This window comes from Polyodon spathula, chromosome 3 (assembly GCF_017654505.1).
Source record: "Polyodon spathula isolate WHYD16114869_AA chromosome 3, ASM1765450v1, whole genome shotgun sequence".
NCBI classification, from domain to species: Eukaryota; Metazoa; Chordata; class Actinopteri; order Acipenseriformes; family Polyodontidae; genus Polyodon; species Polyodon spathula.
Window position 1 is genome coordinate 40,671,176 of NC_054536.1, and position 26,036 is coordinate 40,697,211.

Genomic DNA, 26,036 nt, shown 5'->3' on the forward strand with positions numbered 1-26,036 from the left:
AAGTATGGTGAACTAAATACATTAAAAAACTAAAAAAAACAAAAAACAAAACAAAACAAAAAAAAACAATGGCAAACCTTTTAAAAAATAAAAATATGTTCCACACAAACATACACTGGCCACAGGCCTATTACATCCTAGTTTCTATTCTGTTTTAAATCGACTACAAACATTTGTCAGCATTGTAAAGGTTTACAACTTGTATGCAATAGTATTACAACATTGTCTTTTAATGTTCACTGCTAATAAATTATTTGGAAATACTTATTTAAACCTACAGCAACAGATCTAACCGATAAGAACTTACCGGCAATCCATCTTTACCAGTAGCACCCTGCAATGCAAACAGCAATGTTCAGTAAATTAGTAATGGAACAGATAGAATGGTACATAAGGGATAAATAGCAATGCGGTATATCCAATTGATCTAAACCATTCAGAGATAAATACTGGCATAATTTAAATACAGTAGTTACAATATTTTAACAGGCGTAAATAAGATAAAAAGACTAATATGAGCTATTGGATGTTAGTATAATTGTTACAGCTTTAGGTGACTTATTAATGTTGAAAACAGTATTTAGAACTTCCCCTGTTTAGAGCAGCTGCACATACTCAGATACAAGCTGAATCGGAAGGACAGCCACTTCAACTATTTTTACATGTATTTCTTAAGATACGCAGACATTAATAGTGTTGATAATTAAAGTTTGGAAAATAAACTATAATACAGCAAAACACTGGTAGGTGTTTATCTCAAATAAAACAATTCGGACTAATCAGATATTCAGTCATTCCCAATGCAAGTACTAAATGCCAAAATGCCATGGTCTGTACACCTTCATAGCAATGAAACCATGCCAGTATTAACAATGCAAGTGACTCTCGGACAGGAAAATGAATGATGGATTACTGTGGATTCATTTATTTGTTTGCAAATCCACAGCTTGTATAAATGCTTTATTTGCACTTTTATAATGCAGCTCTACCCCTGCACACAATTCTGGTGATTTACAGCTTGGGGGAAATTACACAATTAGCAGAAATTCAAACATAGATGGCAAAATGTACTAGTCATGTAAGTTCTCAAAAGGCATTTCAGCATTTGCATCATTTAAACATTCTGCTGTTCTTCTCACTTGGCCTTTCCAATTCTACACAGGCTATTGGTTAAAGTTTTAATTGAATATGTGAATGATCTATGTTGCATACCATTGACAAAGGTTGCGAATGGCAGGTGACACACCAAAGTATTTTATAGCAGACACAAATGTTAAATGTAGATTCATATCTATTGCTGAACGAAATGGAGTAAAAAGATTAACAGTAAAATACAAAGCACATACAGTTTTGCCATCTTTCCCAGGTGGTCCTGGTTGTCCTGGAGGCCCCTCGGGTCCAGCAGCTCCTGGCAGAGCGGTCGACACTTTAAGTGGGCCAGGGGGACCTGGTGGCCCTGGGGGACCTTGTTCCCCCTTTTCACCTTTTGGACCAAACCCAGAAGAACCCTTAAAAATAATTACACTGTCATTAAGTAAAGTAACAAGTAAAACTACTTACATTTAAGACAAATGCTGGAGCTTTCATTATTGTAATGGTTGTTTAATTGTAGAAACTACTGTTACCGTTGTGTTAAATAACGTGTTCTACGTAGCTCAGTTTTCAGTGTATTTATGTGACCCATTGTTTTAGAATTACTTGTTGCAGTATGTATCAGATCTGTACATTTCCAACATGCAGATACACGACGAATCAATAAAAGAAAATGCTTACACTTCCCACTCTTTCATTTTGAACAGCTTCTGAACCATATCCTCTGTCCCCTCTTTGGACTTGTTCATTTCTTAGACTAACTGATGCGGGATAGACAAGACACATTAATACATTAATTTAAAAAAAGTGCAAGATGTTTAATTTAATAAATATACAATTTGAACATAGAAAATGACATAGCAACTGACAATTGATTTGAAAGGCCGTGACATTTCTTTAAACAGTTACAATTTCTTTACAACGATGCAACAATAGTATTATGCCACCTAGTGGCGGCATACCCTGAATAAGTTCTGCATGTCAGTAATATAAAAAAAACATATCCCTCCACATTTATAGAGATCTATCAGTATCATGAAAAAGTAAATCACCATGACCTACATCCACAGCACATATAAAAATGTCTCCATATTCTGATCCATAACTTGTTTTATAAATGTTTCTCCAACATATTCACCATGCATTTGTTTGCTTCCTTGATGCACACCACAGATGTATACACTTTGTAGTGTGGATGTCCTATTTTATCTTGAAACAAACCCTGTGGCAGCAATCATTTCTGGCACAATGCCACAGCCAGTCTGCCCCATTCCTTTGCAAAAATATAAATATATATATATATATATTGTTTATGGTCAGCAGTGAAATAGCCTGGACTTGAAACGGTGACCTCTGGACTTTAGGGCACAACCTGTGCTCCACGTGGAACACCTTTACCGGATGTGCCAATCAGGAGTCCCATTCATTTGCAATTATGTCCTCGGGAAATACACAATTGACTGGGTACTTGCATGCTATGGATCCTTGGTTTTAGATATTGCTCTGGGTAGCACTCCTTACTGGCATGGACAGCCGCATGAATAATAACTCAAGCTTGTACAAGGTAAAATACTACAACTCTGTGCTTCTTCAGTGCAAAATGTTTGACCATTCTAAAACAAGCAGTTAATCCAAGACATTTCCAAAAGCAAGATGTTCTTGTACATGATTCAGTTTCGTAGTAAAGTTCTCAACACCTGTGGGGCCTTCACCTCTCCAAAAAATAAAATAGCTGGTTCTGGGACCCAGGAGTTTCCAAGTTTGATTTTAGTTTAATTATTCTGTAGATGCCCGTAGAAGTTTATTTCAAAAACCTGTTTAGTCCATATGAAGTTTGTCAACATTCAAAAATGTAGTGCCACAAAGGACACTGTGGACAACAGACACAATTGAGAAAGTCTCCCATCAGTCAGATGCTCTTGAGAGTGTTCTTTTTTTCTGAATCATTCTCTGGCACAAGTTCTGCTTCACATGTGTTGGCTTGTGACTCTCTCAATTTGGGAACTCACATTCCACTGGAGATTGCCTAGTAATGTAATTCCCCATGACTATTCCATGCCTTTTGCATATGGACCATCTGTATATCAGAGATGTATGCAATTGTACTGTGCATAACACTGTTCGGAAAGTTGTTAATCTCTGAACAACATGGAAATAGTTACAGATTAGCAAAGAAAACACATTTGTTACAGCTGTCATCCAGCTTCCTCCCCACAGACCCAGAAATCACCCCTTATAAATACAATTCAGATTAATATCTGACTTTTGGTTTATGTTTTGCTAAGTGGTCATTTTAATGTAATAAGGATTTCAACACATTTCCAGTCAGTACTAAAAACAGCTGTAGTAAATTGTGGTGAAAGAACAGTAAACTACACAATAATGCCATTTAAATGCACTGTAAAAGAGTCTAGTTATCTGCTCATACATTTCCCTGCATTTACATTGTTGCTTAAAGTGCAGCTAATCTAATTTCTGTTTCTTTTCCAATGTCAAAGCATTTATCAGAATAATTCCTAACAATCTCAATGTACCCTTCCTGCAGTTACACCTGTACATCCTATTGACAGCATTGAAGTAAAATGCAATAGAATTACCCCTTTCTTCAATAAATGTAATGTCCTCGCTGTGTTGCTCTAGAGGGGGGGTTGAAGGTCGGTGCCCTGAGAAGTCTTCTGTTTCTTCAGTGTATGCTGCTTCTGTTGGAGGAGCTTGGACTGGCCTGCTGAAGCTTTCACCAGGCTGTGAGTATTACCATACATAAAATCAATTAATAAAACAACCTGTATAAACATTTCCCCTTGTAAAAGCATAGTAAAGTGTAATAAAGCACAGTGGAAGTATAGTAAAGCATAAGTAAGCATTGTAAAGCATATTAACAAAACAGAATAAACTATGGTAACTATAAAGTATAACCATGGGAAAAGCATGACAAAACTGCAATAATAAATCTGTAAACATACATGTAGTAAACTTTTATAAAGGGAAATATTTTAAAAAATCTGTAAGATGTTGTTTCAAAACATACGATATAGTTATACACAAACCAGCTTTAAATAAAAAAACATTAGCCTTTTTTTTATGTTTTTGTTGCTTGCTAAGGGGGTTCCAGGAAGTCAGAGGGTTCAACCCATCTGATGTTCCTAAGTTTCACTCAACATACACCCTGCTCCATGACTTCACAGACTGTTCTTTGGCTGTGATTGTGTTAGTTCTAGCTAGTGGAACTCCCAGAATGATGAAAGACATGGATATAAAGAGGCCTATGCAGCAGCCTTGTGTGCTCCGCAGATAGACACTTATATACTATAGTTTACCATGATTGACCTTGCTTGTTACCATGTTTACCATGCCTCTGTGTTTTACTATGATTTCATATGTCAGACCACACCATCCAACAGGGGAGTTCTGGGGGTCGGTGGCTTCTAATAAACTGGCACATGTGTGTGTGATTATGCTTTTAAAAAGATTATACTAAATACAGTAAAAGTGATAGAAAACACACCTTTCCTTTTAAACTAAAGGGAGCACATGAGGTATACATTGTTATTGTTTCTAGTTGACTGATAATAAACGTAAAATCTATTAATGCAAACTAATTATAAATGACTTTTTTTTCTTTACTGTCTGGAAATTTGTTTTTTATAAGAGCTCCTGTTTGCATTGGAACTGGGCAGATTTCCTTTCAATGAAATTCACACCGATAGTTATGTAAGGTATTGCATGTTGTGTTGATGCTAGGTTTAGCATAAAACAATTGAGAACATGCTGCTGCATCCAAGAAATGATTACAATGTCCCTTTGTATCCAACTAAAAGTGGGTTGTGGGAACTTGGGACAAAAATCCTGAATCTAATGCTTTTGCAAACAAGTAATGGGTAAAAAGAAAAAAAAAAAGGTTGTGACTTTCTTTCGTAGTTGAGTAGAATGCAAATAAGGTAGGCTACGGTAAAGCATTTACAAGCTTCTCTATTCAATTTTCTCAACCTTTAATTTATTAGGCAACCTAGCAACCAAAATAAATGTTTCATAGAATTTCAACGAGTCTGATATTTAACTATACCAAAATAGCAGGCAATGGAGGCCCTTCGAACACATAACATGCCTGATTTTCTTTCTTGTACATACCTGGAGAGATGCTGTTCATACAGTGATATAGACACGCTCAGGTAACCTGTTGAAGTATAATGGTCATTTGTTTTCTACTTACTAGGGATGGATCATATTCAACTTGTTCAACACGCTTTTTGGCTTCATCCACAGTGTCCTGTTCTTCGTGGGTATTGTCCCCACTTCCAGCTCCAGATGCCTGAATTGAAACACAGCCAATGTATTTTTATTTACTACCAACACTTACTGTAGCCTTTTTTTTAAACTAACCATGACGACCAATTATTAACACAGACTAAAAAGCAAAAATAAAAGATTATACAGTACACACATATATTAAGATTTAAAATCAATTTATGGTTGCATTTTTGCTTTTACTCAATTAAACCTATTATTCTGCAAGCAATACAAATATTCTGTACAATTCAAGGAAGCTGATTTTACTGTTTGCCTTTTTATTTATAGATGATTTCAAGTAAAACAAAGCACTGTGCAAGGTTCAAAGTCCCACAAATATATTGTTTTCATTTGATATGTTTCAGTGTGTATTAAAGTGTCTGAGAGCTATTTAGCCAAGAAAAGATTAATTTTGAAAGGGGAGTTGGGATCTGCTCTTCCCAGAAACAGTTAAATCAGTCTTTGTTTAGGTACTGCAAAGATGTTTTGGCATGACCCTACAGTATACAGTATTGTACACCCCATCCCTATGGACTGAACAAGACAGAAATGAGTTTGGTCTGACCAGGTTTACAATATACTGTTTACTTAAATATGCCATTCTCATTACAGTTCCAACACACAGTGCACTGCATATGCTTTAGATTAAGCAGTACTACGTAGATGCTACTTGTTCCAGCTCAGTCCCTCACTTGAGTGGGAATCGTAAAAACTGTTACAGAAGATGCATGCAGGTTTTGCCAGGGCTGACATGACTTCATTCAATTTGACAAACGCTGAACTTATAATAAAGATGATGAATTTATTTGGTCTGCAATTTGCACCATTTCAGTAATGAAAGGAATAGTTGGAAAACTAGTAGCAAACACAATAAACACCTAATAAACTTTTAAATTAACAACGACATTGTCCAGTGACAAAGAACGGTGCAAATTGCTCTTCACAGTAAAGACATTGGTTGGCCCTGAGTATGTAAGAAATGACAGTTGCTTTGTAATTCAAATTAAAAACAAACTGTAAAAGGCTGGAATGACTGAAAATGTAAATTAAAATGAACATCAATATTTTCTTCACTACAAAATCCAGTTCCTCTAAAGATCTGTAAAAAGGGATCAAGTTGGCAATACAAATGCAATCATAAAAGAAATTACAGTGCAGCACTCTTTTACCACTAGAGGGAGCAATTGCACATTGTTTCCAGATAGTCCTCTCACAATCACAGCCTCTCCAGAACAGCCCATTTATTTGTATAAAAACAGACAGGAGACACTTTCATTTTAGTACGTCTTTACTTACATAAGGGTCATCATCTTCACATTGCTCTTCTGCAGCCCTTGGATCAGGTTTTATTAACAACTGTTGTATTGACCCCTAAAAAGAAACAAAATGACAATGTTTAATTTTACTGACTACAGTGCATACCCATTACAGAAATAAACCTTCCTGCACACCCCCTTTCCATTACTGTTAAACAGAGATATGCCACAGAACCATTAGCATTCCTATTGCTCTGTCTGTGCAATATAAAAGTCAAACTACTTGCCTGGAATCTCACTCGGTATACAGTATACAGATGAATACCAATACAACCGAATGACACAAACAATCTGGAGACTGCTTTCAGTACTTCCAAGATGTACAGCTATGGCCAACCTGCTCAATAATGTTACGTTAACATATTGAATGATATACCGCTTTGTAGTTTTCCAATATACTTAAAACATAAAACTGACAAAAATTGAAAAATGTGACATTTTGAAATCTAACATGAAATACTATATTATGCCTAACTATTACACCTTCAGTAGACTTTTGCAATATCATTTTGCTGTTTCTTTGATTGGCTGATGTTAAATAAAAGACCTAAATTATATTTATATAGTTGTTTTGTTTTTTATAAATTATGTCTCTAAAACTCTAGGTGATGCAAAACATTTGGCCACAGCTGTATTTGTCAATAGAGTTTAACCTGAATTTATTTTATGGAGATGTCCCTAGACTCTTATCAGTTCATTCCTATGTGACTGTGAAAGCTTGGTATGTATTTTATGGAGATGTCCCCAGCCTCTGATCAGCTCATTCCTATGCGACTGTGAAAGCTTGGTATCTATTTTATGGAGATGTCCCTAGCTTCTGATCAGCTCTCATTCCTATGTGACTGTGAAAGCTTGGTATGTATTTTATGGAGCTGTCCCTAGCTTCTGATCAGCTCATTCCTATGTGACTGTGAAAGCTTGGTATGTATTTTATGGAGATGTCCCTAACCTCTGATCAGCTCATTCCTATGTGACTGTGAAAGCTTGCTCTTGCAGTACACAGATGAGCTCATAACACCTCAACAGCGCTTTTCAACCAACTTTTCAGCTCTTGGCACATATACACAAAATGGGTTAAGGTGCCCCAGCTGCCTGCTGTTTGCTTTGCTAGTCCAGCACTGCTTGGCAGCAGGGCAGCCCAACTTTTTTCATGCCAAGTAACATGGCTTACACTTCTGGCAATCCACTTACATACCCTACTGTGTGGCAACCATGAAATGTGTCCACATTTCTTTGTGTATAGAACCCCGGTCAAAGAAAAACCTCTAGTGGAACAATGCTGTGCCAGTTATATAATGTAGCCTCCATACAGCTCCAAGTTTTGACATACTGTAATAATGAAATTCACAGACCTGCAGTTGTGGGTAAAGATCATTATGAAGTCCTTATAGACTTTGACTTGGGCAATGAAATAGTTGATAATATATTAGTACTTAATTCTGTATTCATAGAAAAAAAATGCTACCAGAAACTGAAGATGAAATGTCTCAAAACATTGGGAGACAACAAATCAGATCGGAATCAAGCCAGTTACATAGACATAATGAAGATGCATTCCAAACACTGTACAGTTGGCTAGAGATTTACAAAAAACAGATATTAAATCAAGAGGTGGTTCTAACCAAGACAGCTGACTAAAGCCCCTACAACACCAGACAGCTTTTAGGCACAAGTTGCTGCAGTAATTCAATTGAAAAGAGAGTCTCCCCCACAACATACCAAGGGTAGTGAAGCCTCATCTCAGTGTCACTCACTCTAATTGTTCGTAAATGAAGAAACACCAGAAATGGAAGTTTCTGAGAATGAAAACAAAGCACCAGCTGTAGCACAGCATAATGTCATATCAGACTGAATGGTTTGCTAAAAAATGTGGCACCAAAACAGTTAATTTTCACTGGACACCACCTGTAATGGAACTTTATTGAGAGAATCATAGACTAGAATGGTGTACTAGCTACAAAGACCCTATTTCAATGCATGTGGTCTGTACCACTCATATAGCCAGAGGTTTGCAATGTGGCAGTGAAAAAAAAAACGTGACCATCTATCTTAGGTCACAAGTCGAACTGAAAGGTGCCATTATTTTCCAGAAGAGTTTCCATAACACTGAACATTTGATGTCACCATCTTAAATAGTTCATGAGATATTAGCAGTAATAGGTTTGGTGGCATTGTGCTTACTAATATTTAAAGGCCATGTTTGCTCTTCTAGGATACTGTATCTGATACAAATCTGCTGCACTGTTAGCACTTACTAAAAGTAAAAACATCATAAAATACTGACTAACTGGTTTGTTCATTTGAGAAATGTCATATAGCCCATTTTCTGAATAGTTACGAAACAGCTATTGTTTATTTGATACTATAGAAACAAGAAATAATAATGAAAGAATTACAGCAAATCAGCTGGACACGTAAAACGTGTTCTTTCAAGTATTTTAACGTCAGCTTTGGAATGCAACCATTGGTTTAACTGCCAGCCACAAAATGTTTAGCGTTTTCTTTTAATTAGAACCCGCTGCATTAAACAATCACCATATATTAAAAAATCTACCATCATATTCTGAAGTTCTGTCAAAACCTATTCTTGAATACATTTCATCATAATTGTATAAAGAAATGTCCATGAAATTCTACATAAAATGGCCTTACTTTTAATGTGTCTCCTAATTTACCATAAAGTTATTTTACATCTGTTTTGATATATATATATTTTTTTAAACACTTGGAAACACTTATTAGTATACTCACAACAAATTTTTCTAATCCAGTTCCTCCTGCATTTCCGACAAAGATTCCTGAACTTGATTCGAACTTCAGGGGGCGAGACGCACGCTGGAAAGTTGTCCGGTGGTATTCCTCACAGTCCATATACAAAGTGATCTCATTGTCTTGCACGCCTAGTGTAAAACGATTCCATTTATTTGTCATCCCAGCCACCTTGAAAGAAGCCACCTGCTGAGATCTTGAAGAACCCGGTTCTGTGTAATACATTATAATCCTCTGGGTGTCATCCTCAACTGGAGTCAATGCAAGTCCCAGATAAATAACTTTCTGGAAGGCATCCGTAATGGCGAAGAGCACGCCACCTCGGTTAGTGGTTGGTTTTATGGTTATTATGACAGCAAAATCCCTGTAGAAAGGCTCCGTTATCAGTGTTTTAGTCAGCCGGCCTATGTTAGCATCTGGTCCAAAACTGTAGGCTGGAAACCCTTCAAATCCAGTGATAAAGGAAACCGATGGAGGAAGTGGGACTCCTATTAGCTCCGTGAGATCAAGAAGCCCCTTGGAGCCTCGCTCTGTAAAAAAAAAAAAAAAAAAAAAAAAAAAAGGTTTTGTACATGCTCAGATAGCATTTCATCAGGAAAACTACAGAAAATGTTCTGTACATTGTAAAGCTAATGTCTACTAAATATAATGGTAATAACAACTAATCCGCCATTTAGAGAATTTTGGATTCGATATATGGTTACACTGTGGGTAATGTGATATACAGTTGATTGTTTCTGTACCTGAATTATGTGCTGTCATTGGTTTTCCTATACCACATCTGGATAGCACTATGGTTTTCCTGTTTGCACTGCCATGGTTTTGACATCAACTCCCCTCTTATCCTGAGATTGCATTTTGCATATATTGTATGAAGATGGTACACCTCAAGGTCCAAAACTCTCCTAATGATCTATCACGTATACAGTATTTATAAGGAAAACACCTACCAAACAAGTCTTCCTTGGCTTTTTGTGTACAAAATGGGTTGAAGAGCACGTTCAAATACTGTATTTGCCATTATGAGCTAGTCAATGACTGCAGTACACTTCTTATGTTTGATAAGCTAACCATGTGAACGTAGATCCTAAAGGAACACATGAAAGTGAAGAGGCCCCCTCAGACATCATTAATCACGTTGCTGTTTGTTAAAGACAGGCTTCTCCCAGGGCACAATTTGCTGTGTGACAGCAGCACAATGAATAACAAGCTCTAGATTCAGTCACGGTGCATTCTTGCTTCCCCTGACTCTTATTGGAATAGACTGGCTGCATTTCAAGACAAGAGAGAGCTGTGCTAACCTTCACATTGCCCAGAAGCCCCTTCAGAGGAACCTTATTAGGACCAATTTTTGTTCTGTTTTATAAAAACAAACAGGTTTTTTGTAGGTGCTGGTATGGGACCAGGATATAGTATATGGTCCTTGCTAGTTTCATAACATTAACTTTGTTTCTCCTTGCAGGATAGATGAAACCGTACTTGGTTTGGGTTGGCCAAATTGTGCCTACTGTATATCCTCTGACCCCACAGAAATGATACTCTAGTATTTTGAGTCAGAAACACTAAGGATTCTTTCACTGAAACAGGTTGAAACAATATCAACCAATATCAAACTAGAAAAGAAACAATGCATAGTTTTTCAAGATGAAGAACTACAAACAGTAATTGGATGTGATCATGGTATTTCAACTAAATGTATATTGCGCTTTAAGTTTTTCGTGCTGAACCACATAGCTAGAAATTTTGAAATGTCCACAGCCAAATGACTTGCTGCCTTCTTAACACACACTGTCAATGGCTACAAGAACCAGCCTACAACATCTCTAGTCTAGGTACTGAGTCACTATTAAGTTCTGCTGGCAAAACAGCAAAGCTAGATTTTTAGAGTTCTTTCTAAGCTAATTTTATACATGCCTGTCTTTTTGTTCTGTTGGTTTAACTAAATTAGGCAACATATTCCAATCTTTCAATCACTGATACTTTTCATATTATAAATTCTTAGAGTGGTGTGCACAGCTGCCAGCTAGAATGCAAAGAGGACAGCACTGCAGTTCATATTGTGGAAGCAACTGCTTCTAGTGTAATCAGTATAGAATTCATAACTCCACTGCTTATTAGAAAATATCAAACATGTAGCTTCACAGACAGTTCAACTTTCAGCCAGACTGCAGCTATCGTGTTAAACAAGGATCAGCTTGGGATTCTAAAACACTGTTCATGCTGAGATCTCATTTGCTGGTATTACCTCGACCACCCTAGTAAGGCCATCTACTAAGCCTATTACCAGTGAGCTCAAACATCATGTGATACAGCTTTTCTTTTAATAGAAGTTGTTGGGGCCACTAGTTTAATGAATTGTGAATACATTATACTGCATTCAGAAGTTTCAAACAATGAAATAAATTATTAAAAAGCCAAGAACATACTATATTTTACCGCAAAGAAAACTGCTGGGGGATTATTAAATTGGCCACCGAACCAACAGGGGATGGATAATAAAAAAAAAAAAAAGGAAACTTATTTTTACTCTTATCTAGGTCGAGCACAAGAATGAGGGTTACTTAGCTTCAGATTTCCACCCTAGACCATTGAAATACCCTTCAGAAAGGTGTATCTGTATCTTGTATCTGTTTTTTTATGGCCTCTAACTGCGTTTCATTTATTCAATACCATATTCTTTTTACATTTTCTAAAACTTCAGTTTCTTTTCAAATGAAATGGAGGGATTTCACAACAACCCTAACTTTGTTTTCAACAGCTTCATTTTGTTTGACCGTTTGATGCGTATTGAAGTGCAGATCGGTTTGCCTGAATGAATATGTGAAACCTACAAGAACCACGTAATCGTACCAGGATGTGCATCAAACAAGTGAACCGAGATCACTTGTAATTGTTGTCTCGGTTCGCTTTGAAATGGACTCTTGCCTCTTTACTCCTTTTCAACTTTTTGCAATATGAAACCAAACATACTCCAGTTCACTTGGAAATGAACCGCTCCAAACAGCGAAGCAGTTACTTCAGCAAGCACCAAGGAAAGTGGCTTGCCACTGTCGCACATACGCAACGCAGGGCTTGTCAAAAACATGTCTTCACAAGGAATGACTGGGGTACTGCCAAAACTGAGGCACATTACACAGTTTTACAATAACTGATGTAAAAAACTACACAAACACACACACAATACAATGACACATACACATCAGACAAGAACACCATAATGTCACATGTACATAACAGCACATCACAACAATACTATGGGGCTGATTTTCTAACTGGCACAACCTGAGGCTATTCAATGACACTAATACGAGTGTTTGAGATTTACTATTGCAGCATGCATGCTCTTTAAGCATAACAGCAAAACTGTCACAAGGCAAAGAAAAGTTATAGGAAAAATATAATGACAATTGAAATTATTTAGGGTCTGGACTTGTAGGGAAAACATTGTGCCATGACAAAACGGAACAGACAGTGTTGCATTTCTGCATCTTCACCTGAGTTTAGTAAACCAGCTCTTATGTTGTAGCTGTATCTCACCACACTGTCACGCGTACAACATTCACAATAAGCTATTAGTACTACTGTCATTATTATCAATAATAATTGTTGAATGTACAATATGTCAATCTTGTTCATAAACACTTTGTAAGGGATGATTGTCTCTGGTAGAAAGACACATGGTCAATAAGGCATGTTGGCTTCACTTGAAATGTCTTCAACACCAGATGTTGTTCGTGATTTTCTCAAAAAGAAATACATGACACTCTTTCGACATGTTCCATTTCTTCGGCAGTGATTTGATGTTGTGTTATGGTAAAAGTCTGAATATTGGCAGATCTTTAGATTTACTAGTAAATGTCGACATTTATCAAGCAAAACGGTAAATGTCCAAAATAACGATAACATTTTATTCCAGACATTTACAGGTAAATATCAAGAATAACTAAGTGCCTTTGTCTAATGACCGAATGTCTCGCTTTTGCGCATTGTAAGACTACAGTCCAGTGTCACAATAGTACCGTACGGCAATAAGTAAGCAAATATATCTATTCACTGCCTGCATTTGTCAAGTTTTGTGTCATAACCAAAGTGTGATTTTCTGTTGAAAAAATGAAGGTCCTAAATGATTTAATCTAACAGAATGTTATTTTTCATCAAACCTATGTATTTGGAGTACAATATCCTTCAACACCATTATGAATTGTTTTATACGCAAATATTGGTTGTTTTACATAAGTGGCTCACAAACTCATTAATGATTAAATTCTAATGGAAAATGTGTATGCAGAAATAAATATATTGTTTGACATTAATGATTATTTTGTTAATTGACAATTTATATTCAGGAATAAATACATTCTTCGATGATATACCTGCATATAACAATACGCATCAGAAAATCATAAGATTTAATCGGTAAATGTCCGAAAAGCTATTTATTTCTCAATAATTTCTGACATCTATCACCTTACTTAGTAAATGTTGACATTTACTGGTAAAATGTAAGATATACACCAAATAAACCAAAAGAGCACGGACAACAGCACAGCACGAAAAATATTTTCCATGAGTTTCTCCAGACAGAACTTCCTCTCTAGTAATCAGCACGGGAGCCGAGTGCCTTTGGAAAAGTGCAATGTGAAACCAATAGAACTGTGGTCTGGTGAAGCTGCAAATGAACCAGACAAACACATTTGAATTCGAATCACTTGCAAGTGAACAAGGTGTGAATGTGCCCTGAAAGAGCTTTAACCTTTAACTCACATTGTATTTCAAATGTTAGTGCTTTGAACACCAACTTATCTTCAAGAACAGTAAATATAGGTTTTCATAAATATTTATTTAACAAAACTAAAGCAGTGACATGAATGTGTCCTGCTGTACAGTACATTACTCATTTGACTCACACAAATCTGTTATTTGAAACACATAAGCAACTTACCAAACTTTATCCTTTTTAGAAGACGTTTAACATTCTTTGATTTATTAGCTGAAAATTTTGTTTCCACAGAAACAGGAGACACTTCCTTTTGGATCATTAACTGAGACGCAAGTCTCCTTGTTTCAGTCATGCCATAAGATACGTCTTCTTCCGTTCTGGTGGTTACCGTGTCAGTAATGCCTGGAGGGGCCGATGTTGTTTCAGGTGTGCCCCAATATCGAGACCACCACCACTGTCCACACACTGGACTAACCACTATCAGCAAGGTATACAAGCAAAAAATCCTTTGCTCCATCTTATGTTTAGGACTATGGTAACAAGTTCATGCAACAAGAAAATACTGTAGTTTCATCAAAAAGCCTGTTTTCTTCTTATGCTCCACGTTTTTCAGCGTCGTCTGGGGTAATATTCTTTCTTTGACATATATTAAGTTGAACTGTATTACCAGATTTTCAGCATCATGCGGATTTAGGTACTTAAAAGGGCAGCTAAATAGCTGGCTCACATCACAAGAGTTTCCAGTGAAATGGTTTTGTTAAGTAAATGTGCTGTTAACTGCTAGCCCCTTTATGATGGAAATTAAAGGCAGCTTAGGCACCATCAGAAGGAGTTGCCTTGTTTAGACCAACCACAAAATTTGCTCAAGAAAAAGGCTGTCTCAAGAAACTAAAAGAATGTATAACAATACAAACTTCTGACATGACTTGCTGTCCTCTGCACCATTTCCTCTCCTCAATAGAGATATATTATGTGCACATAAAATGGCTTGTTTACAAGTAAATGAGACATTTAATTTGCATATTTTGGATTTCCACTAAGGAGAGGATGTCGTAGATAGGATTTCCGCAAATTATTTCACAGTAAAGCAAAGCAATTGGTCACAGTCATTTAACTAACACTGCAAGCCTTGGATTGGTTCATATTTGTAACTTTTATCTTACACCTGCAGTGCATAAACCAGCCATATTGAAACGCTTTTGGAAAATAAATCTGTTTTATTTTTAACCTTTATGAAGGATTTTTATTAACAAAGGTTTAAAAGAAAATAATTATTTTGGAGCGAATTTGCAGCCATCATTTTAAAGTGTAACCAATAACTCTTAATCGCATTGATAAAATCCTCAGAATCTGAATGTGTGGAGGATCATCTCTCAACTGCCCTCTTTTCACAAGTTATCATTCTTGGAATATTACAGTTAAGGTGGTGAGTAAAGAAAGGTGATTTTTGTTAGCTACAAAAATTTGATTTTGTTGATTTTTTCTTAGATACAAAAAGGAAAATGCTTTAGTTAGTGTGACATTTACAAACTGAACATCAAGATTATTTTAGTTTTTTTTAAAAAAGGCAGACACTACACTTTAAGCCTTCAGTGTCATGGAATGGCAGCTACACTCTGCAATCCATAATGATATGTCATGGACAGCCAGACCTGACGGAAGGTGTGTCTGACATTTGGATTTATAGTATTTACAGCTCCCACAACCTGGGCTTCGGCAATATATTTGTAATTATGACAATCATTCACTACTCTTTCTACATAAAGAAAATGTCTTTCAGAAGGCAGACAGTGGACTTGTAATAGAATACTCGTTCCAGTGACTTGTGACTGGAGTGTTCTGATAAAAAAGTTAACATTTACATTTACAAAATGAATAACTGGTGTAAAATATAAAACATTAATAATACAGCATCAGTATTACGATTAATACAATAATAATTATAATAAATAAAAAGTACTGTTAAAAGTCTAATAAGTCAATTGGTTAAACTCTCCTGTTAACTTTAAGATTGCTTTGCAGCAGTCATGTAGTGTCAATTGCACCAACTAAAAAGGAGCGCACTAACTGGGGCATGGTTCCTGCAGCTATCAGCTGAGCAAATTTAAGTCATTTAAGACTTTTTAAGACCAATCTTTAGAAAATTTACAGCAAATATACCAAATATAAATACTAAAATTGTGACTAGCTCAAATGCCATCTAACAATTATTTATTCAAGCTTTACAAATTGTAAAAGAATCAAACCTTTTGATGCTTGAACAATACGTACAGTACCAATGCAGGGATAATAATAGTTGATGACAAGGGAATTATTGTTCAATCTTTCTTTCATCAGCTGACCAACAAACATAACGCAATTATATATTTATGACATTTTAAATGAAATTAAGAGCTGTCAAAGCTGAAAAAGACAGGAAATTTTAAAAAGAAATAAACAGCACCACTGCACTCTCACTTGACCATGTTCTGACAAGTCTTTCCAGCACACGCTGCTTATCTAATGTTGTTTTCCAGTAGAATGTGTCTTTCACCAACATTCCACATAGTTTAGTAAGTGTTTTTATATATCCCTGAATATCTAAAAACTGCAAATGATACATCAAAAGTACAAAGGGATAATATATTCTTTTTTATTATCTGATTTTATTATTTAAAAAATGGGTAAAGAATCAGACAATATAGGTAAGAACATAAGAAAGTTTACAAAGAGAGGAGGCCATTCGGATCTTGTAATTGAGTGACATATAGGTAATATATTTCAAAGATGGAAGGATGTAATTGAGTGACATTGTGTAAGAAATAAATACACAGGGAAATACACAGCTAGGGCGATCTTATTTTCTTCAACGGAAATTATTTTCAGCATTTTCACCAAACTTTCTGAACTGTTTTGTTGTTCTATGGCAATTTTATTTGTAAAAAGTTATCACAGAAAAAGCAGTACAACCCATGTCTCTCCGAGTCTGAGGAGGGAGTTTGTTACGCACCTGTAAGTTTCCCATGGCTCTCTTCTGACAAGCTGCTTTCACACAGTCATTGAAAACTTACTACATTATTCTTGATCGGTTATCCAGCAATACTATCTTACTGACAGAAGTTGTTTATAAAAAATAATTTTAGATTTAATTAAATATCACAAACTAACCTCAATTCTTAACGCTTGAGAGAGATACTAACGGACTGCACAGAAAACCAGCCATATCACTTCACAGCGCAAGCAGCGCCTCCTTCACTGTTTTGTTTGGCTGTCATCAACTTCACTTTCAAATGTGATTTGCTAAAAAAAAAAAACTGACAGATATGACAGCATATATTCAATAATAGACCAATCAAAAGCAGCAGTTGTGCTCCTTATTGTGGTGAAGTTTCTTGTTGTTTTAGTCATCATTGTCTATTTATTAAAACGTACAGCTACCAATTTGCACCACTGGCATCCAAAGTATTAAATAGAAAAAATATATTTAAGACCTTTAAAGACCTTCAGCTGCAAATCTTTTCAAGGCCTTTAAAATGAAAAAACAAATACAGTGTAGTCCGTTTATAAGAATCACATCTGTCCCGGGTGTTTTGATTCTTATAAGCGGATGATTCTTAAAAGCGGACCGATATGATTACTGTGGTGCAGAATCAAACTTAGTTTGAGATTGATAAGAGCTTGTTCCCTGGCTGCAGTGTAACGTGTTGACCACTAGATGTCATGAGTTCCCGCATGTTTGCATTCCAAATCCACAACTGTTTTCCTTAATGAATTATGGATAACAGTCAGTTGGTTAACTGCTTGTTAAAGTTAATGACACCTTGATAGAAATGGCTTAGCTTTAGCTTTGCGATGGGGTATAGAGGCATAAAGAAGCAGAAGTAACAAAAAGAAACCAAAACTTGAGTAACAGATCTAGTGTTTGTTCCACACAAAGTACTGTTAGTTAGTGCTCCAGCTGAGAGCGAGGTTTATTTTGTTTGTTTTATTAGCGGTTGTTTTGCCTTAAGGAGAGGTCAAAGGTCACACTCGATGGGGCTATGAGATACGCCCTTTTTCGGTTTCATTCGGCTCCTATCGGTCTCACTCCACCATTGAAAGGTTTTCTCAGCTTTTTCCAGAGAAAAAACAACTAGAGACCTGTGCTTTACATCTTTTTGATGATGTCAGACTGGACTGGAAAGGAAAAATTGTAATGTCAGACCTGGTCCGACATAGGACTGCAAAGGGTTAACAGTTTTACATTTGACCTAAAGCAGAGGTCAAAGGTCAATATCAAGGTATTTTTTTTAATAGAGCATACATTCACTACCATAGGCCTCCACTACTCTGTGGCGTTTCAAGAGTTTTTATTCAACGTGTTCATTTTATGCAGAATATATGCAACTAGAGAAATGACGAAATTTGATTGGCCCACGACAGCCATGATTTTTACAGTAGCAACTTCAAATGGGCAAAATTTAAAGAAAACCATACTTGGATTATGTTTTGCTTCTATCAGATTAGTGGTTTTGGAGAAGAAGACACTTGTGTGTTAATTAGGTTATCCAACGTGGCTATCATATACTGAACCAATCAGCTTCATTTCGAGCACCGTGCATCTTGGACAATCCCTAATCATGTATACCAAGATTCAGAATTATGCGACAAGCAGTTTCTGACAAGAAGATGTTTGTAAATTGTCCAAAATTTATTGTAAAATCCAATATGGCTGCCAAACCATGTCACCAATCGTGTTCATTCAGCTGTGGACATTAGTTCCCATTGGCGGCTCTGTGAAATTTCAAGAGTTAACATGCTATGCAACTTTTAAGGTCTTGCTGGTGGAAAGAATGATAATAATAATAATCTTACCAACAACAATAGGCTTTTCAATGTTAAGATGTTAGGTTTCTTAAAAACATTAAAAAACAATAAGATTTCGATCTTGTAACAAAAAATAACACTCTTAAAATATAATTTGCTGGAAACAATCGCTAAGATTTTGAGCCCCACCCATTTCAGTTCCTGTTTGGTAGCACACTACAATAAAGAGCTTAATCCTGAGCTCTGTAGTAAAGCTGGGGATCGGCTAGTCCCCAACTTTGTTCCGCTTCTTTTTTCGTTGTAATTGGTAATAAGTTGTAAGCAGCTGGGGATGATCCCGAGATAGTACCGTACTATCTGGGATGCAACTTAGTACGCAGCTCTGTACTAAATCTACAAGTTTGCTGCAATAGAACTGTAGTGTTTTCCTAGTTTTAAGTAGTAAAATGTTTAAATAAAGTGATTTAAGTGTATTGTATTGAATAAGCTTTATTGATAAACCAGGAAGTGAGTTGAGAAAACAATCTGTACAACTTGTGAGCTGCAGTAAAACTTTAAGATGGTAATATGTCTGCATCCAGCTGAATCACTGATATGAGTTATTTCTTCACCATATCCGAACCCCAACATTACAGTGCGCAGATACATGGGCGGTAATGGGGCACAAAACTAATATTGATCACAATTATCAGATTCGAAATGCATAAAATGTATAAAAACCGATAAAACACCCCCAATACAAAATAAATGAAATCGGTGTTTAGCAAATAAACACCGGAAACACTGGAAATGGTTACTCAGTTCACGCTGACTTCAACCTTTTCCCATTCAAAAATAAAAACCTACTTCAAAAAACTAAAACAAACTACATTTACATACAGCTGGGCAATGTCCCTCCTTCCTGACTTGTACATATGAATGATTTGTTCTGAATACTTTAAACCCACCCCAACTACTGAGTGTAAGTCTACATTTCAATCTGGAGACATAAAACGAGATTTAAAACAAGATTACAATTACCAGGCTTGTTTGTGCGACTTAAAGCTATATTACAGTTAGACAGTGACAATTTAAAACAGAATTGCAAATTGTGGTGAAATGTTAAAAAAATGTCTAGACACACAAAAACCCCAGAAGAATGTGCCCGTGACCATGAGCATTTTGTTGTGGAAGACAGCAAAGGAAAGAAAGAACAACTAAGTGTGCAAGTACTGTCGAGTTACTACTATTGTGACAGGAAAAAACTGCCCAAACATTTTGGAAAGTAACCGAAAACAATCATTTCATACAGCGAAAAGCCCCCATAAAGCTTGAAAAATTAAATTAATAAAAAACAAAAATCAGAAGTGATCAATAATTAATACAATATTATTGATTACTTATTTACATTACTGCAGTATTAGTACAGTTTTTTTTTTTTTTTTTAAATATTAGAAATATTAGTTTGAGCATGCAGACCTTTTGTTAAGTATATTCCATCTGTAGCTTTGGAATAAAAAAAATAGTTTGGTTTCTGTGTTTATTTGCTTCACAGCCATACTGTTTGTTGTCAATAAAGCAAATAAGAATAATTGTTGTTTTTGTTTTTATTCTAAGCCCAAGTTTTTGTGCAGTAGTTCAAATGTAAGGCTATAATGCATACTCCATAAGTTAGCAATAAAGTATGTACAGCATTTATGGAAAGTACTCACATGGTGTCTAAATTAGAGAGTAAATTACTCAATGACCCGAAACCTTATCTGCAGCACTGTCTACTGCAATATAAAACCTAATCACAATAGTGATATATCAATGTATTAGGAAGTATCTGAACAAGGCATTTGCATCTCAGTTTGCCATATGTGTGTCTATTCAGAACCCTGACCAATTCTCTCATATTACTGAATTACAAATGGTACACTGAAATTTCGTTCTGTTCCAAATATTTTATTTTAAAACACTTAAACTCAAAATCAATTATTGTAAGGTGACATTGGTTTTATGTTGGGAAATATTTTTAAGAAAAATAAAAAACTGAAATGTCTTGCTTGCATAAGTATTCACCCCCCACACATTAATATTTGGTAAATTTCCTCCCAAGCTTCACTTTTTTAGCGGACTGAAGCAGATTCTCTTGCAGTATTTTCCTGTATTTTGACCCATCCATTATTCCTTCAATTGTAACAAGATGCCCAGTACCTGCTGATAAGAAGCATCCCCACAGCATAATGCTGCCATCACCATACTTCACTGTAGGGATGGTGTGTCTTGAGGCATGGGCAGTGTTAGGTTTGCGCAACACATAGCGCTTTGAGTTTTGGCCAAAAAGCTCTATCTTGGTCTCACCTGACCACAAAACCTTTTCCCACATCGCAGCTGGGTCACTCTCATGCTTTCTGGCAAACTCCAGACGTGCTTTCAGATGGTACTTTTTGAGTAACGGCTTCTTTCTTGCCACCCTCCCATACAGGCCAGTGTTATGCAGAGCTCTTGATATGGTTGACTGGTGCACCATTACTCCACTCCCAGCCACTGAACTCTGTAGCTCCTTCAAAGTGATTGTTGGCCTCTCTGTGGCTTCTCTCACAAGTCTCGTTTGAGCGCTGAGTTTTGAGGGACAGCCTTTTCTTGGCAGTGCCTGGGTGGTGTGATGCAGCTTCCACTTCCTGATTATTAATCCAACTGTGCTCACTGGGATATCCAAACACTTGGATATTATTTTGTACCCTTTCCCTAATCTATGCATTTGTATTACTTTATCTCTAACTTCTGTAGAATGCTCTTTGGTCTTCATTTTCCTTCAGATTCACAGCCTTACTGATCATCCTTCAACAGTGGGGTTTTTATCCAGAAAATGTGACAGCAACTTTAATGGTTCACAGGTGGAGGCCAATGGTAAGGGCAATTTCTTTCATCGGTGCAAACTGGGAGCTTCCACAGCACAGGGGTTGAATATTTATGCAAGCAAGATATTTCAGTTTTTTATTTTTCTTAAAAATATTTCCCAACATAAAATGTTACCTTACAATAATGGATTCTGAGTTTCAGTGTTTAAAAATAAAATATCAAACAGAACGAAATTTCAATGTACCGTTTGTAATTCGGTAATATGAGAGAAGTGGTCAGGGTCTGAATACTTTTGCAAGCCACTGTGTGTGTGTGTGTGTGTGTGTGTATATATATATATATATATATATATATATATATATATATATATATATATATATATATATATGCTTGGTAATATTGTGAGGCATTAGGTGTTCAACATAGTTCAGTTAGTGTTTCAACTCAAGAGAGATTTTCTGAGAGCTCGCTCTGGCCCAGTCGCTCTCATGGAGGAAGTTACTGACTGTGAGTCCAATGTGAAATGCACTGATGGTGTGAATTAGTTTATACGCTCAAGGAAATAGTGGAGGCTGGTGAATTAATTTATAAATGGAAATTATACGAAAATCGATACATAGACAAAATGTTTTACCTTTGTGTAACATCTGGTGGCAGATTACCTTGTAGACAGCATCATCCCCAGTTTGGCACTGTTTTACAGACTGGTATTAGCCTAACTAATGTAAAGATCAGGTGGCTGGGGATTAGCATCAGACAATTGGAAGATACACGATGTGACAGAAGGTAAAGCACCATGAAGAATTAAGAGAAGGATTATGAACAATAACTCATTTTAGCTGCTCGTTTTTTAGCTTTCACACATATCACGTGTATATCTGCAGTGACTGATTACACTTAAAGCTATTCAACACTCTACAATCACAAATGAAAGGTCCTAGTTCACTTCACAGATCTGTTTACCAGCCATTCACTAATGTGCTGTCTGGTTCACCTAAATCATCCACTTCCACTTTTAAACCCCCACCTGACTAACCTACTGTGCTCATAGTCTGGCACTATGCCCTGTTAATCATCCATTATTTTGCATGGCCTTCCTATTGAGATAAACTAACCAGGACGACATGATTCATCACATGAACCAATCACTATCACTTTGTTTCCAAATAAAGCCATGCTACAGCTGCTGAATCACAGAGAACATGTGGTAGTTAACAGTGTGATTAGAGACTTCAGATTAAACAGCAAAATATTCTGAAACTAATTTGCTGCAGTTCAAAGTACAGTATATACTTGATCTAGCATTACTTGGCAAAGCATAATAAGAACTAAGAAACAAGCATCTGTAAAAGTAAACTCCTAAATAATTACAACTGGTTGTTTGATGCAAGTAGCAACTTCAAAATCAAAATACCTGTTTATTCAGAAATTGATATTCTTTGTTGAAACTTTCCTAAATTTACATGACAAACACCATTTTTTAGGAATACATACACATACATTTTTGCAAGAATAGTATCACTTTCTTGGCTAAAGAGGGCTTGCATTATATCAAACGTTACTGTAAAGGGAAAGGCAGGGTCAGAACCTGTGTTAAGCATTGTCAAACAAAGAATGTAGCTTTGGTTTCATAAAACAGTTTGGAATATTGGCATTAAAACCTAGATTGTAGTATTCAAAAAATATTACAGTAACTAATCATTGAAGACATTTTAAAACTGTAGAAAAGCAGCTGCCAGGGCTGCCCTGTCCTCTGACGCCGTAGCTCTAGGTGGCTCATGGTGAGTCTGCAGTGTAAAAAACCGGGCGGCTAATGGCACACGTTTTGGAGGATTGCGTGTTCATCTTCACTCCTCCCGAGTCAGCGCAGGGTTGGTAACGGTGAACTGAGCTAAAACAAAATAATTGGACACTACTAAATTGGGGAGAAAACAACGAAAAACGAAATGCCAACTACTAAATTAAAAACGATATATGTATATATAAACGATATATATGTTAGTTTGGCATTTAAAATAGGGCAATGTTTGAGAGGTTTAGGTCCACTGGTACAGTATGTAGAGGAGAGTGGCGTTTGATGCAAGTAATCGGAAATTGTAATGCTCAAGTACTCGTCTCGAGCAACAATAGATCTAAAAAATCCCACCGCTACTATCAAATAGAGCAAACTTTTAAATTTCTGAGGCTTTTTAATATCAGTCACGGTGCTCTACAATCCCAAAATATTGTGCTATTTTAGCCCTGGTAATTACCTTTTCCAGAAGTGAAAGTATTTCCAATTATTTCTCAATTGTAAGCACAACTCGCTTTCGCTTTCCTGCAGCCATTTTACATTATCGCTGTATAGTGGGTGATTTCCGTCTCTTTTTTAATTTTTTTTTTTAAAACCATATAATTTGGGCCAAAGTTACTTATAAAAAAAAAAAACTATAACAAAAAATTGATATAGGTTCCTGTTTTTTTTTTTGTTTGTTTTGTTAATTGAACCTTTAAGAAACACTCTAGTCTAAAAACATTATACTATCTAAAAATGTGTTCAATATGTATATAGTGCATAGTTATATCTTCACTAGCAACTTTAATTACAACCATAAATATATATTTTGATGTGTTTGTGGGTTGTTTTTTTTATTATTTTTTTACTTTGTAGTTAAGTCTTTGCTATGTTAAAACATTATTTGCTTATTTAGGGTTTATTTGCTTAGAAAATACCAACCAGGGCTGATAGTATCACACTGTAATATGAAGAGCATGGGTGTGTGTGTGTGTGTGTGTGAGTGAGTGAGTGTGTGTATGTAGATATGGTTTAAACGTTTAAACGCTGACACTAAAACGTGTTTAAACGTTCATAAAAATTTACCAAAAGCACATCCCTATTAACTAGTTAAATTGAAATAGTTCCAAGTTTAGAAATTTATGATTAAGGGTTACCTATAAACCTGCTGGATTGTGGCTCTCCGGGACCAGGACTGGGATATTTCCGTTTGCCCTTCCCTTTAAGATCAATGCAAACTGAAACAGCAATTACAGAATTCAGCCATTGGGTGGCATGTGTTCTATGTAAAATCCCACCCACTTACATTTTGTACTAGTCTAGATACTATTAGAATTGTTAAATGTTAAATGAAAAAATGTGGGTTAAGTCAAAATATTTACTGCTCCCAATAAGCCCCTAAATATTTTTAAATTAATAAATAGTCACAAATAAAGTTACCCTTAGGTTTAATATTAAAAAAAGGTTATTTTAAGCATGTCTGGATGACATAATTAAATCTGTACATAATGAAATGTCATTTAAAAAAAAAAAAAATATCCAAACAAGGTACCTATATCATACATTGGCCCCTTTAATGGCACATTACAAAGTCAGTACCATGAAAAAGTATATTACTGTAGCATTGCAAAAACCTATACGCTATCGTTTATTCTTAAATATAACACTACTGGTGTTAATAAATACCAACTGTCTAATGGGTGAAGAAATAGCTGGAAGTGAAATAATACAATGTTAGTAATTATATGTATCTAGTGAGGAACTACTCTTGATGATCGACAGCATAAACTAAAAAGGTCTACTATACATTGGAATGCCCTTTGTGCTTCCACTCCAGACTACTCAGCAGACATTCCTGCAGCCTCCTGGCATTTATGATATTAAGAGATGTCACATAAATTGCCAGTTCTTGTCCTCGCCTTACATGGAGTCAATATTTATGCCAGTATTTCAATTTGGTTGTGTTCCAGATATGTTAAATTACTTGGGAGAGTTGAAAACATAAGGATTTTTTTTTTTTTTTTCCTGAAGAGGTATTTATTTTACCTAACATTTTGGAATCTCATTCACAACTGAACTCCATGTACATTCATGGATTTTCCTCAACCTATAAACTGAAACAAAACTGTTGCTACTAGCATTGAGTGCATTCTTCATGTATGGGCTCTTAAACCACAAATGAAACTAGAACCTATGAAGTGGTCTCATCTGAACTACTTCCAATACATGTTCTCACCAGCTACCGAAGAGTATTTACTGTTCATGATGTAAATAGAAAAATGATGTAAAAATTATTTTATTTGAAACTTGAAACTAAATATTTTTACTCCATTTACCATTTTAACAAAAAAAAATTCAAATTAATATATTCTGCACAAGTTCAATTAAGAATAACATTTTCACACACTATCCAAGAAAGTAAATGTTGCCTTTAAATCCAATGCCTGCAGCCAGAAAACATTATTTC

The 26,036-nt window shown here is 35.8% G+C and overlaps 1 protein-coding gene across 4 annotated transcripts in view; it reads right to left on the bottom strand.

The window, feature by feature from the left end:
- Positions 1-26,036, bottom strand: part of LOC121313090 (collagen alpha-1(XV) chain-like) — a 93,968-nt gene that overhangs the window by 37,518 nt on the left and 30,414 nt on the right. For 3 of the 4 annotated variants that reach the window (XM_041245245.1, XM_041245246.1, XM_041245244.1), the window contains exons 1-8: positions 14,407-14,946; positions 9,447-9,994; positions 6,676-6,750; positions 5,303-5,401; positions 3,690-3,834; positions 1,774-1,853; positions 1,347-1,508; positions 308-334 (exon numbers count right to left, since the gene is read on the bottom strand). In XM_041245245.1, the coding sequence (XP_041101179.1) occupies positions 308-334; positions 1,347-1,508; positions 1,774-1,853; positions 3,690-3,834; positions 5,303-5,401; positions 6,676-6,750; positions 9,447-9,994; positions 14,407-14,701 (1,431 nt within the window). In that variant the 5' untranslated portion in view covers positions 14,702-14,946. Of the gene's footprint in view, positions 1-307; positions 335-1,346; positions 1,509-1,773; positions 1,854-3,689; positions 3,835-5,302; positions 5,402-6,675; positions 6,751-9,446; positions 9,995-14,406; positions 14,947-26,036 lie in introns of those variants that run through there. The other variant, XM_041245247.1, reaches the window with a different exon arrangement.